At 41.8% G+C, this 13,957-nt stretch overlaps 1 protein-coding gene across 6 annotated transcripts in view; it reads right to left on the bottom strand.

Moving 5' to 3' along the window:
* arvcfb (ARVCF delta catenin family member b) overlaps positions 1 to 13,957 on the bottom strand; it is a 237,752-nt gene that overhangs the window by 45,353 nt on the left and 178,442 nt on the right. For all 6 annotated transcript variants that reach the window (XM_030059900.1, XM_030059899.1, XM_030059896.1 and 3 more), the window contains 3 exons: positions 13,087 to 13,270; positions 1,905 to 2,022; positions 1,591 to 1,762 (listed from right to left, as the gene is read on the bottom strand). In XM_030059900.1, the coding sequence (XP_029915760.1) occupies positions 1,591 to 1,762; positions 1,905 to 2,022; positions 13,087 to 13,270 (474 nt within the window). The remainder of the gene's footprint in view (positions 1 to 1,590; positions 1,763 to 1,904; positions 2,023 to 13,086; positions 13,271 to 13,957) is intronic.

Below are 13,957 nucleotides of genomic sequence, written 5' to 3'. Positions count from 1 at the left end.
AACGACAGGATTTACGGATGGGTCATTGCAGGTCAAGGGTCACTAGCTGGTAGGTCACACCTCATTGGCTGACTGATTAATGGCAGCCATTATTGTTGTGCAACAGGGAGATAACAGTGTTGTTTAACTAATAGCCTGAGAGACTGCTGATTAGGAGATTGCTAACACATACAAATGGCACATCTGTTTAGGAGAGTCAATAGAGACTCTTTAGTTGTGTTGGAAACCTCCTGACAACTGCAGATGGCACCATCATGGAGGTCCATTACAGAACTGGCTGTTTGTTAATAGAGTCTAACAACCAGAAAATTAAAGTTAACTCTGAAAGATACAAGTCATGGATGTGGAGCCATACAGCCACATCATAGCTAAAAGTGAATGGCCTGATCTCTTATCCTCAGTTCCTGTTCCAAAGTACTCCAATTTGTGGTTTGACACTCGTTTAGTTTAACTTGATGAAAAACCATTTTTAGCATGTTCCTGCTACACTCTAACTTCTCAGTGAACTAACTTTGCAAAACAACTCATAATAATGCTAATATGCACCAGCTAGCCATGTAATGTTAACTACTGGTGCAGTGACAGCTGGCACAATGATTAGCTTGTTAGCCAACAAGATGGAAAAAATGTCTAACATGTACAGCATCAGTGACACAAATTAAGTCTAAAGTCAAAACAGCACAGAAATAAACTAAAACAATTGAGGCATGTGTTTCGAGGGACTATCAGCTGTTCTTAGCTGTTTTTGCAAAGGGCCTTTGAGGTGGGGGTCTTTAGAGCAGTATATATCCATAGGGTGCTGTGTGCTGTCAGATTAAAGTTCCATTCCAAAATGAGGTATACATTTGAAAAAAATATGGATATATACTGTTCTAAAATAAATCCCTTAAGCACAGTTTACAGCAATTAGTACTATGTGACACAAGACAATAGTGAGGCTGGTAAAAAAGAAAAAAACAAATAAACCAACCAAACAAAAAGATGCTTGTACATTCTATACAGAGTACTGGAAGCAAATAAACGTTCACAAACTGAGGAAGTAAGAAATGTCTGAAGAAGTATGTAATCAAACATTTGTCTTCTCTTTTAATCATCTAATGGGCAAATATTTAAACTGCAAATAGAAGCTGAACATTGGCTGACAATGAAACTAGCAAATTCAAGGAGTAAATGGCATCTCTTCAGTTCGATTGTCTTAATAAATGCTCTGGTCTTTGAGTCATTTCAGTTTCTGTAAGTTTAATGGAGGCAAAAAGTGCACATAATAACTAGTGAGGTCTGTGAAAAAGCACATAAAACCTCAATCATTTCTTCTTTGGAAATGCCATATATCCTATAGGCTTACATAAAAGTAAGCTCAAAATCATCACTCAATATCCAAAACCTGTAAGGGTTATGATGCAGACTGTAAACTAGAAAAATTCGTCTACCAGTCTTGAGTTGCCTCATATCTCTTCAATCATTTTGTAAGAGTAGGTGCTGCGTTTTATTTTAACAGTCGAAATTTCTTTGTGGAATGAAACTCCTCCAGTTAGGCCTGAGTGGTGGTTTTTTGCTTTTGATCTTTCTCCCTCTTTCCCCCATCCTCACCTTTGGCCTTCTTGCCTCCAAAGCAGCCGGCATCGTCTTTCTTCTTCCTCTGTGGTCCCGCTGAGCCCGGGGCCTGCAGCGCTGACGGGTCCTGGAACTTCTCGGCGCCTGGCACCTCTTTGTGGACGTGGTAGGACAGGTTCCTCATGATACAAACGCAGTTCTCCACAGACTGGAGGAAAGAGAAAGGCAAAGCAGGATGTATTCTTTAGTGTACAACATTTTTTATTAGTGTTTTAACACCTACTGCATACAGACTACAAGATAGAGATTTATATGTCTATTTTTAGTGTGTTCACAGTGTGTTTCATTACCTTGTTGTCCATGTCCTTCTTCCCTACAGCTGATTGGAGGGCGTGAAGCAGCGCGTCCACCAATCCTTCGCACTCCCTCAGTCTGCGCCGGGCCTCTGCCCCATCTGAGCTCACATTTCTGGGGAAAAAAGGGAGCCACACACTGTCAGTAACCCTGAGAGAGGCATATAATAGAACAGGGAATCAACCAGGTATAACTACGGTGTTGACAACGCACATCTGCTCTGAACTAGTTGTGAAATGCAAAATGTAGAATGAGTGTCAGCTTCACTTTCACGGCTGCACTAGTAGACTTGCCCTCTGAGGATTCACAGCACGGCTCGCATGCAGCAACAGCTGAGATTTCTGCAACTGTAGATGACTGTGTTGTTGTTTTTTTTGTTTTGTTTTTTATAAAAAGAAAAACAATTGTTACCCTTCTTTAACATCAGCTTAAACTGATTTGTTGGCAAGTGAAGGCAAGAAACTAGAGAGCAGGTGCAGATCAGCAAATGAAACTCTTGTTTCTTTTCTTAAAATGGTGCTTCAATGTAAAAATTTAAGTGTACAACACATAATATGGTACAATAAAATAAGGGCATTTCAATGCTGACACTGGTAGAGCTCAAATATTTTGTGTCGATATTCAATATCTTGTGTGAACACTGTCATATTGAAAAAGGTATTTGAGCTACAAGACAGCTAGACCATTGCTTTAAAAAATAATTACCATAACATGAACAATAGAAACAAGAATAAGAAGTACAAAACCAAGTTAGAAAAAAGAAAGAAAGATAGAAAGAAAATAATCATATATACTTGTTTACAAGTTGTGAACAACATCACATTAGAAGTACAATTCAGAAAATCAGCCAAATCCTACCTATCATGCCAGAGGTAGATGACACTGACAGGCATTTGTCTGATTATAATAAAAGGCCAGTATCAGCTAATCAATATCAGCCTAACTCAACCATGCAATTTGTAGGTTTGCATGAGCCCCCTGACCTTTATACTCACTGTCTATGTCAAATGTATAATGCAATAAAGCCTAACCGCTTCAGAAATAATCTAAAGAAAATGATGAATATAAATTTCAGTTTTGGCACAAAGGGAAATGCCATCCATGTTACATCAGCCAGCGCCCTAAGCACAGTTCCTAAGCGCGGCAGCAGATCTGCTGCAGTCTTAGTGCGCCTGTGTGAATGACTGTGAGAGGCAGGGCTTTAAAGAGGGTTAAGAGAAAGCTGGGGCTCCCCGCTCCTCACCAGGGACTTCATTTATGAGGGCTTCTAACCCACATAATCCCATTAGCCGACCCTCAGCTAGTCCTGTGGAAGAGTGGCAGCCTTGTGGAGGTAAGCAGAGCTGGAGTGCTCTATAGTGCTGTGTTGATTGAAACACACACTACATCCACCACAGCTACATGTATGCATGGTTTTTAGATGGCAACAGCGGATACACCTATTGCACTGTATTTGCACTCTATTGCAGTATCTAAGCCAAATGGTTTTAATTTACATATCTGAATGGATGTGCAGCACATTAAGCCCTTCTGTCTTGACCAAATCCCTGACCCTGACACACACACACACACACACACACACACACATCACCTCCTTCACTCATTACCATCATTTTCACCAGTGTATGTGTATATTTCTGCCATTCATGTTAGGTAGCAATTGGAGGACTGAGGAGTCATTATGCACTTTGCGCTAATTAAAACTAATCTTTGGTAGAGACTAGGCAGACAGCACCAGCCATCTGGACCCACCGCTCCTTCCCATAAACCAACTCATCTGTCTTCAGCCAGTAGAAAATGGCCGCCACCTCCCCTGTAAATGGATCCAGAGGAGCGCCCGCCTTGGATTTATTTGACAGGCGTGTGTTTGGAGCAGACAGACAGGGGGGTTTTATTGTCAGCTGTTTCATTTCCGAGAGTCTTTCAGGGAACAGTTGCCACGGTGGAGGGTTTATGCTGTGGGTGCATCTGTCAGTGGGGCATACACTGGGAAGGTGATGTTGTCTCTTGATGGGCTATCTGGGGTTGTAAATGTTGACTTCCTAGTTGTACTCAAGGGATGTAGGTACACATGCTGATCTCATCTCCTTCAACACCAAACAAAACCTAAACTTTTAGATCATCAGTACACCAACTCTCTCATTTATTTAGTTAGGCTATCTTGATGCTGGCTATGTTGACTTTCACATTTTGGCTTTCTCTGCTGCCAAGATGAATAACTCTCTCATTCTAGCAGGCATCAGTAGGTTAAGGGAGTTGTAGCTGGATGGCACATTTGCATCTAGAGGTTATCGGTTGGAGACGACAATGAACACACAAGTTACTTTGACAACAGTAAGAAGGTCTGGCCATGGTGGGGCTAGAAGGATTTTGGGAACGAGCATGCTGGACCCTGAACCCTAATCCCATGTCAGCAGATCAGTTGTTTACTTCCACAAACCATGACTCAATCTCATAATCCATAAACATTGATTGGGATGGTTCAAAATCATGTTGTGATCATGTGTCATTTTGTAAAAATACAATTACACATCAGTTTTAAAAGAACCAAGGACACACTCACTTCTTAACTGATGCCAATCAAACAAAATTCCATAAAGACAGTATCCATTTACTTTTATGATTACACTGGTAACAAATCATTCAAAATGACTCCACAGCTCTGTGAGGAAACTCTTTTTCTTTAGAACTAATCTGTTGTTCATTCTTCAGTCTCCTTCACACAGGAGGAGACTTCTAAGCACTTGCGGCGCCCCAGACGTCCTTTCTTTCTACTACTGGCGGGGGAAAAAAAAACAGCCACCACAGCTGATCAGTACCATTTTCGTGTTTGGCTCCAACTCTGAAAAGCATTCAGGGTGTCAAACTGTACATGTGTACCAATTTCGTTGCTATTACACAAACCTGAACAGTTTGGTCCATTACTGGCTTTTCTCACCTAAACTCAATATCCTGGCTGTGAAGAGTGTGAGGAGTGTTTTTTTTTTCTTTTCTTGTTCTTTTTTCTTTTTTTTATTAGAGGCTTGAGGAATAACTGGATGTGCATATGTGTGTCTGGGTCTGTCTGTGTCTTTCTGCATCTGTGCAAACGCTGACAGCCTGTCACTGTCATGTGGACGTGTCCATAGTGTGTCCACTATATCAGACGAAGCGTGGGTGTGAAGGTCAGTCGGTGTCATTTGGCCGTAAGAGGACGACAGAATGACAGAGGAATAGACTGGAGCAGGACTAATGGAGATGGATGGAGATGGATGGAGATGGATGGAGACATGGCTGACCTCTGCCATCGCCCCACAAGGTCAACAGCAACACCATGGGACCATATGTGCACCCCCTTCCCACCCCCACACACATATGTAAATCCACTGAACAGCCTGTAACAAGATGCCCTCTTCCACACCCCCCAAACAAGTAAAACCCATGCACACACACATACATACACACAGCAACACACACTGACATACATGCATGCAAATAGATGCAAAACACACATAATGTACGTGCATTTTAAAATAGCACACATAAGCATTAAACACACATTAAACACACACTTCTCAACGTACAAATACACTCAAATGTGCTATGACAAAACATGCAATACACACATTTGCATATATACTCTATATGCCTCTGATGCATGCAGACACTCACACACAGTGTCAAACACACACACACACACAAAACATCCAATACATGTTCATAACACATTACAGTGAACAAATGCACCACTGCAATCACACACAAAAATGCATGAATGTAGTACAAGTGTATTGAATTATCCTAACACATCCACTATCAAACACACACACACACACACACACCTCCTCTTCACTGAGCCCACAATTTGAGCGCTGTAAATAAGATCGGCCCTATCGACAAAAGAGGCCATTATAATAACACTAGCCACGGCTTTATTGAGGTGTAAGCGGTGGCTCTGCTGCCGTGAGTAAACAGATTCTCCCTGGCATCAGCAATTCTCCTCCCCATTGCTATACCCTGCGTCTAGGCAACTGTGGGCTTGGTTACAGTTACCATGGAGACATGCTCTCATTGGTACCAAGCGCATCAAGGGAATAGAGAGCAAGAGTGACAGGGAGTTATTGTGATATGAGAAAGCAATGAGATACAAGGCATTAAGGGGTGAGGGGGGGGGTTTGGTGAAGTCTTTGAAGGGAGGGGAAATACACACACACACACACACACACTGACCATATCCTATTCTACTCGTGCACCTGCTAAATCCAGGATGTAAACCTCAAGACAAGGGGATCACACTACGATACACTTTTTTTTCTAAAGTCACTGATGCACACCCAGATGGAAACAGAGAGTGAGAGAGAATCAAAGATAATGAGAGAGACACAGCTACAGGATGATACAGATAGACAATGAGAGCAGGGTTCCCTCTGTAGCCCTGACGTAAAATTCAATGACTTTTCCATGACTTTCTGTAACTAATTCAGAGCACTTCCCCAAACTAAAAGTTTTTTCCTGCTCTTGTTTGTTGATAGTGTTTTTTTTTTTTTTGTTTTTTTTCTCAGCTCAGGGACGTTCTAAAATTGTAAACAGTCTGGTTTCCACTGTAGCTGGTCTCTTTGTGAGGGAAGCAGCTGAAAGCCGTCTAAAGTCATGAATACGAAAAACAAGTTGGAAAATACATTCTGGTTTATTTGTGAGAGAAGGAGAGAGAATGAAAGACAATGAGAAAGAGAGTCAGAGTCCAACAGAGACGGACCCAAACTAACATGGGGGAGCTGTGCTGGATTTGGATGTTGTATTGTTCTGGATTTCAACCAGCATGCTGCAGTATCTGGGAGGTGATCTGCTCTGGATTAAAGTCTAGACGGCTTTGGCCGGCCCAGGAGGAGACACAACACAACCAGGCACGGGGATATAACGCACATAAACTCTCTTGCTCTCACTTTCGCTCACTCTTGCTCACACACACCCACTTCACTACAGTCTGTCATCATGAATTGCAGCCAAAATGACAGATTCAACAGGGAAGGGAAAGCAGAAGAGCCACTTGGAGAGGGAAAACTGCTTGGAAGTTGTTAACAGGAATTCAACATCATTGCTCTCCAGTTTTCCTCCTCTGCTGACAGCAGCTAACAGACCGAGGCAGAAATATGTTTGACTGTGGTTTCACAATGTTTGTGGTGCACTTATTGAGGTGCATATATTTTGTCAGACACTTGAATGGCCTCAGTTACATTTTGCATTTTGTGTTACTTAGCTGATATTCTTCAAAACTAGGGCAGACTGGTATGACTTTTTGAAGGCTGTCCTGAAACTGTACTGAAACATATTTTGTGCTGGTTTTCATAGCCAATACTTCAAGGCCAAGTACTCAGAGCAAGTTTCACTCAGAACTGTTTTCTTGTCTAACTAGAAAAAAATACTCAAAAAATATTCAGACTGCCATGTGACAGTAGATGGACATGAAACTCAAAGCTAATGAAATTGTTGCAACGACCCAACAAATGGCAATCGTAGCAGATTTTGAAAAGAATCTGGCAGAATGAATACATACTATCTTGTTTTTAACAAATTTTCTTTCCTTCTTTTTTTACTATTTTTTGCAGCAACACATCCAACCCTTCATCTCATTTTGCAAGTATTCATCTATTCCATGCCTTCCAGACCTGACAAACACATGCCATGGATGCTAGCTACGCTCAACTTCAACTTATGAGATCCAGCATGTTCACCCATTCAACTCTCCTGATAACAGTGTGGTGTACTGGAAACTGAGTACAGGTCAGAGGTCAAATTGACACAGCACCTGCTACTGACATGGTGGTTTACTGCTTGCTAAGAAGTTCAGGCTACACAATCATCCTTCTGTTCTGTTTGAACACCCAAGGGCATTGTGGCTGGTTTTCTCAGACCATTTAGGCCTTATCAACCATTATCTCCTCCATGTGTGTGTGTGTGTGTGTGTGTGTGTGTGTGTGTGTGTGTGTGTGTATGTGTATGTGTCTGTGTGTTTGTGTGTAAGGGGTTAAGGTAAGAGCACAATCGAGCTATTATCTCAGTCTCCAGCCCCCCAGGGATAAACGAGACCTTCCCTTCTAAAACAAATGGTCCAGAAGGGGTCAGCAGAATGGATGTGTGTGTCACGCTACTTGAACAGTTAGCTATGTCTGTCTGGAGCCTGAGTGCAACACCATTTTGGATGAGTGCCCTAAGAAAAACACAAGGTTGCAGCTGCAACCTTAAAAACCACTCAAAGAAAAGCGGTCTAGCCCACTTTGCTGAGTTGAGTTTGAGTTTGTAGAGTGGGTTTAGTGCTGGCTTTTATCTGACAAACAGTGAAAAGTCTAGCAGATAAATAGGGTTAATGGGATACACATTTTGAATATTAATAATATTTATTCATGTTTGTAAGTATTTTTTCTTAACAAAACAATAAAACGCTGTCAAATAAAATGTACTAAACAAGCAAGACAAAAACTGCACTGTGGGCGCGGTCATGGCCCACTCAGCCTTAATAAGCTTGACACTAACTTCCCTTGTCTTATTTTTGTTTTTTTAACTCATTAGCTTGCAGCCAGTATTAATCCTTCACTATGAGTTGCTAACAAAGTCAACCAACCATTTTTAGGGTAACAAATGAAGAATTTTCTTCTCAGCATTTCCAAACACTAAAGACTAAACACTAAAATACTAAAAGTCAGTGTGCTTCCTTAACATTTCAGCTTAGGTGAGTTTCGCACAAATATATAAAAAGAAATATATGAATATGCGCTTCACATTCATTCAAAATATAGTCTGGTACAATACCAACTTCTGGATGCACTTGCAGATATTCTCAACAGCACACAGGAGGAAAATATATTTCCAGTGTCCAAAACAGATTTCAAATCCATTTTGTGTACATGTGCAAATACATGTTTGGATGTTTTTTTTGTTTTTTTTTTGTATATCATATATGTGAAATGTGTTTGGTGTAAGATTTCCTTAACAACATCTTATCTTGCAATAAAAACCAAACATCCCTGCAAACCTTTCACATTGTTCACTGGGAAAGATGAAGTGCTTTATACGGCTTTATACGGCTTTTGCTGCTTCAGATAGAAAGTGGGATGCTGTGTTACCATAGTGATAAGCCCACTTATCCTTGAAGGTTTTAAACATGATGGTCTAGTCTCCAAGATGGCCACCATAGGTCAGAGACCAAAATTTTTAATAACCACCACAAATGGCTCCAGCAGCAGCACTGGGAGACATGCCATTGATCATTTACTTAAGCACAGCCATTACACTGGGGGAAAAACAACCACAAGTTGGGCTTTTTTGTACTTTAACTTTTGCAATTACCACCCAAAGTTTAATTTAAAACTCTGCAAGGACAAATTCACGGTGAAAAGTTAAAAACTGAGCTTTTAAACTTTACAAGGAAAAAACAGCAAAGAGTGAACTGAAATTGGAAAAGCTACAAGGACAAAAAGACAGTAAGGCGGCAGTGTTACAGCGCATTTTAAAAGGACATGACATTGCTGACCCATCTGCTTCAGTTCTGTTTTAGATGACAAGTAAGAAACAACATACTGCATTTGCTGTCTTAATGCTGAATACAATCTGTGACCAAAAGTGTGGCTATTAACCCCTGCTGTGTGAATGGATGTGGGAAAAAAAGGACACAACTTTGAAGGAATTACCATGAAAGTACAGCATGACCTCAGTACCTAATACTCAATACTGTTTTCTCAAAGTTGCACACTCTAGTTGGCCTTCAATCCTCCTGCAGCCAGCCCTCCTACATACTTCACATACACAAGCTGTACAGCTAAGGTCAGGGATAGGAGGAATGCAGCATCTGTCGTACCATAAATTGTCCGTGCATGCAAAGTTTAACCATGGTCCGGCATCACTACAAGACCTCTCACTCCCATCACGCTAGTCTCACTCTGCAACTGCTAACTACAGGTAAATCTGGAAAATTCATTGTTGCCAAAACCTATAGGAAAAGTCAGGCTTCCCCTTCACAAAACACAGATTCATCGCTCATCAAGATTCCTCATTCAAAACCGGCCCGTCTGAAATCTGAAACGCTCCTACACATCCTACACATTTTTGCAACTCATTCTTCCAAGACAATATTTTTCAGGGTCTTGTATTATTTGTTTAGTTGCTGATTTGAATGTCCAGCCCTTGTTTTGACCAGCTGCAATTACCATCTCAGACTTATGTAAACAGGAGATTTCAAATTTGGGAAATAATTATTTCAAATGTTTCAGTCTGTTTACTGGCAGCCAAGCTGGACCACACTTACGATAAAACAAATATAGTAATGGCATTTCCAAAACCTTTTTTGGCTACGAATTTTATCCGCAAACTTTGTCAAGCCTGGAAATCAAAGTTCACTTTTTCCGAGATCTTTCCAAGTTTACAATGACCGCTGGAACCCTTCACCAAAAAAGTGGATAGAGAGCTTACGTGAGGTTAGGGTTCAACAAATATGTCTTTTTAAAGGCCAATATCAAGGCCAATCTAGTCATACTTGTGTTGAATCTGATCAAAACGTTACATTAGAATCAGTTTAATGAAAGGCTCCCACTGTGGGCCTTATGTCAAACTGTGCAACTTTCCAAAACTAAGTCGGAGTACTTGCATGACTTAAAAATGTTGCCACTTCAACCAAGTTTTGAAGGGGAAACAGCCTGTTTGCCACTCCAGCTGAAAACTTCTATTTAAGGCAATGGAAGTGTGACACAAGCTATAATATACCACCATAGTCAAGTGACTTGTTTGTAACATAAGGTTCCTTGACATTCCCTACCTCCTTCAGAGAATGGGCTCTATTTTCGCAGACCAGGCGAGGCGGAGGCGCAGCGCAGCTGCGCTGCGCCAACTGGGAGTGGCCAAGTGGATTTTGCTATTTTGGCACGCCGTGCGCCTTGGCGCATCTACTGCGCCGTTCCTCCTACCGGCGCAAGGGAGGAGAGAAGGCGTGGAGTGGGTTTGACACAGCCGATTCACTTTAAACCAATCAAATGAGCCCCTGTCCTCACCTTTAAAATGCGCTGCGCGAAGGCGTAATGAACGTTCACACAATTGACATGGAGAAAGAGAGCAGCCGCGACACACACGGTGAGGCCAGTCTTGGCTGCTGGAATGTCGCTGGAGCTACCTGCCATCCATCTGTCCATTCATCCATCCATCCATGCATCTATCCTTAAATTCGTCTTCCTGAGTCCCCTGTCTTTCCATTACCTACCTGCCTCGCATCTCTCTTTTTCCAGCTCTGTCACCGTCTGTTAAAGTTATTGATTTTTACAAGCAAATATAAATTTTACTGTGAAGCCCCCATTTTTAATGAATGTTTTATCCAGAGGATAATCCTCACCATATTCATATAAATACATGTTTGTTTTGCAACTTTTGACTCCCGTCACTTACTGATGCAACGACATACTAGAGATTAAAACAAAATCCGGTTCATGAAAGCTTTTACATTTGCTGTTCTAAACGCCCAGAGTCTGGCAAGGAACCGATGCATTTTACATTTTCTATATGTGTGGAATCAGGGTTTCCCCTAGAAAAAAATTTGGCACCGGACAATATGACCGGCAGGTTTTCAATTTACTGGACAAATGTTTGAAATTCCGGTCAAATATTATCTGAATTTATTGAGCTTAAAATTATATGCAGGCTACATAAGAATGACATCAAGGCATGTCAATTTATATCGTAATATTTTTATTGAAAAGTAGGCTATATCAAATAAAATTAGTGCCGTCAATTGACTCAAGTGCGTAACGTCTAAAATAAATAAATAAATAAATATTGCACAAGCCTGTGCTCTTTTAATATGAACATTGCATACAATTGCAAACAAATGCAACTACAATTTGCAAACAAAAAAACTGGCTCATACCATTTTAATAACGCTGCGTGCTGCCAACTTGAAATCAAATAGATGCAATAAAAACTAAATTCAGCAGCTGAATTAAAATCCAAAGTCTCAAGTGTCTCTCCGCAACTTGCAATGCGTATCAGTCTTGTGACCTTGTTCTCCCCCAGGCGACTTTGCTGCGCTGTTTTGATCTGGTTCTGCAGAGAAAAAACTCTCTCTCTCTCTCTCTCTCTCTCTCTCTCTCTCTCTCTCTCTCTCTCTCTCTCTCTCTCTCTCTCTGGTACATTGGAGACAGGGATCACGCAGGCTATTTTTTTTTTTAAATAAATAAATAAATAAATAAAATTACGTGAAAATTGACTGTTTTAATAAAATTCAAATAGTGCTTAGAGGGAATATTTTCACCGGGCATTTAAAAATTACCGGACTTTGGCAGATTTTAGGCTACCAGTCATAGTCCGGTGATTACCGGATAACGGAAACCCAGTGTGGAATATTTATATATATGGAAGAAGAACTGTGTAGTTAACACAAGCAGTGCCAGACACCATGACTGGAAAAAAGACATCACGGTACTGGATACATTGTTTGACTGACAGGTGATCAGGTTGGGTTTTCATTACGCTGCCAAACGGTGCCAATCTTCTTTGATCTGACATCAGTTGTGTCGGGACAGTCCATATGGAGATACATTTATGTGCTGATTGAGATTATAGCATTGAATTGTGTTTTTTGTGTTTATTTATTGCATTGTTACTGTGCATGACAATCTGTGAGGTTTTGGAGACGTGTGTGCACTGCCCGCCTGCCAGCCAAAATTCCACTGCGCCGGCCCCGCTGCGCCTTGCGCCGAAAGTAGACGTGGTTTCAGGAGGCGAGCTTTTGGCGCACCTCGGCGAAGCCTTTTGGCACGAAAATGTCATTGCGCCAGGTTGAATCTGTCGGCACCTCCCCCTGCTGCGCCGCCACTCCCATCTCGGCGAACCTCGGTCTGGGAAAATAAGAAACTGTGCGCCCCACGGGTTGCGCTGGTCGAAAATAGCTTTGCGCAGGGTGCGCCTCACTGCGCCACCCTGCGCTGCGCCGGGAAAATAGAGCCCAATGTATCACTTTTCTTGACTTTCTGGCTGCAAAACACCTTTCAAAATTCAATGAGCATCCATTATGAACCATGTTAAAGGCTTCACGTCGACAACCAGTGTACTATTGACTAGTAGTATTAAATCTGATGCATCATTTCCATTATATTGGACAACACTGACTGGCTGACATCAGCTCTATCTCTCAGTGCACCTGTATTTTTTGCTTAACCCCACCTGAGGCACCCAGAGGTGTTCTTGAAGACGGTGGTCCACTCCGCGTCGCGGGGCTTGGAGTCTTCATTGGGCTCGTGCTCCCACCCCGAGTGGGGGATGATGACCTCGTTGGTCATGGTTTGCAGGCCGTGGTTGATGATCACCATCTTCAGAGGTTCATAGGACGACAGATTCCACAGGGTGCCTATGGGAGAGGAGCAGGGAGGAGAAGAAATGGAATAGGAGGAGAGGAATGGAAAGCATGAGCAGGCAAGAAGGACAGGAGAGAAATAAAGGGTAGGAAAAAAGAAATGGGAGGTGGAGAGGAGATGACAAGAGCGGAGAGGGGAATAGGGGAGAAATGGAGGAGCACAGGGAGAGAGATATGGGGAGAGGAGATGGGATGAGAGGGAAAGAGAGCAGAAAAATAGAGGAAGATATAAGGGAAATGAAAGAGAATGAAAGAGTAAGGCAGAAGAGGGAAGACAGAAGAAGAGCAAGCAATGGTAGATGAGGGAAGGAAAGATAAGAGGATAGTAAGGAAGGTAGACAGGAAAGAAAAAATGGAGGGACAGTTAACAATATAACAGCAGCAGCAGCAGAAGAGCCTATATATTCATGGCAGTCCAGGAAAAAATAACAGCATGCTGGACAAGTACAGACTCACACATTTCCATCCCAACTTTTTTTTTTTTTTTTTTTTTTTTTTGTTGACTGGCTGTGAACCAAATTTTATAAACACACACACACACACACACACACACGCCTGCACACACATCCACATGCACGCATGCACGCGCACACGCACACACTTAGACACACACAAGCTATGTCTCTGCCCCAGTGAAAAATCACTGTAATATTTATCTCCTACAGTTTGGCATTGCTATAA

Source organism: Myripristis murdjan, chromosome 9, assembly GCF_902150065.1.
Source record: "Myripristis murdjan chromosome 9, fMyrMur1.1, whole genome shotgun sequence".
NCBI lineage: Eukaryota > Metazoa > Chordata > Actinopteri > Holocentriformes > Holocentridae > Myripristis > Myripristis murdjan.
This window is presented reverse-complemented; position numbering and strand designations above follow the sequence as displayed.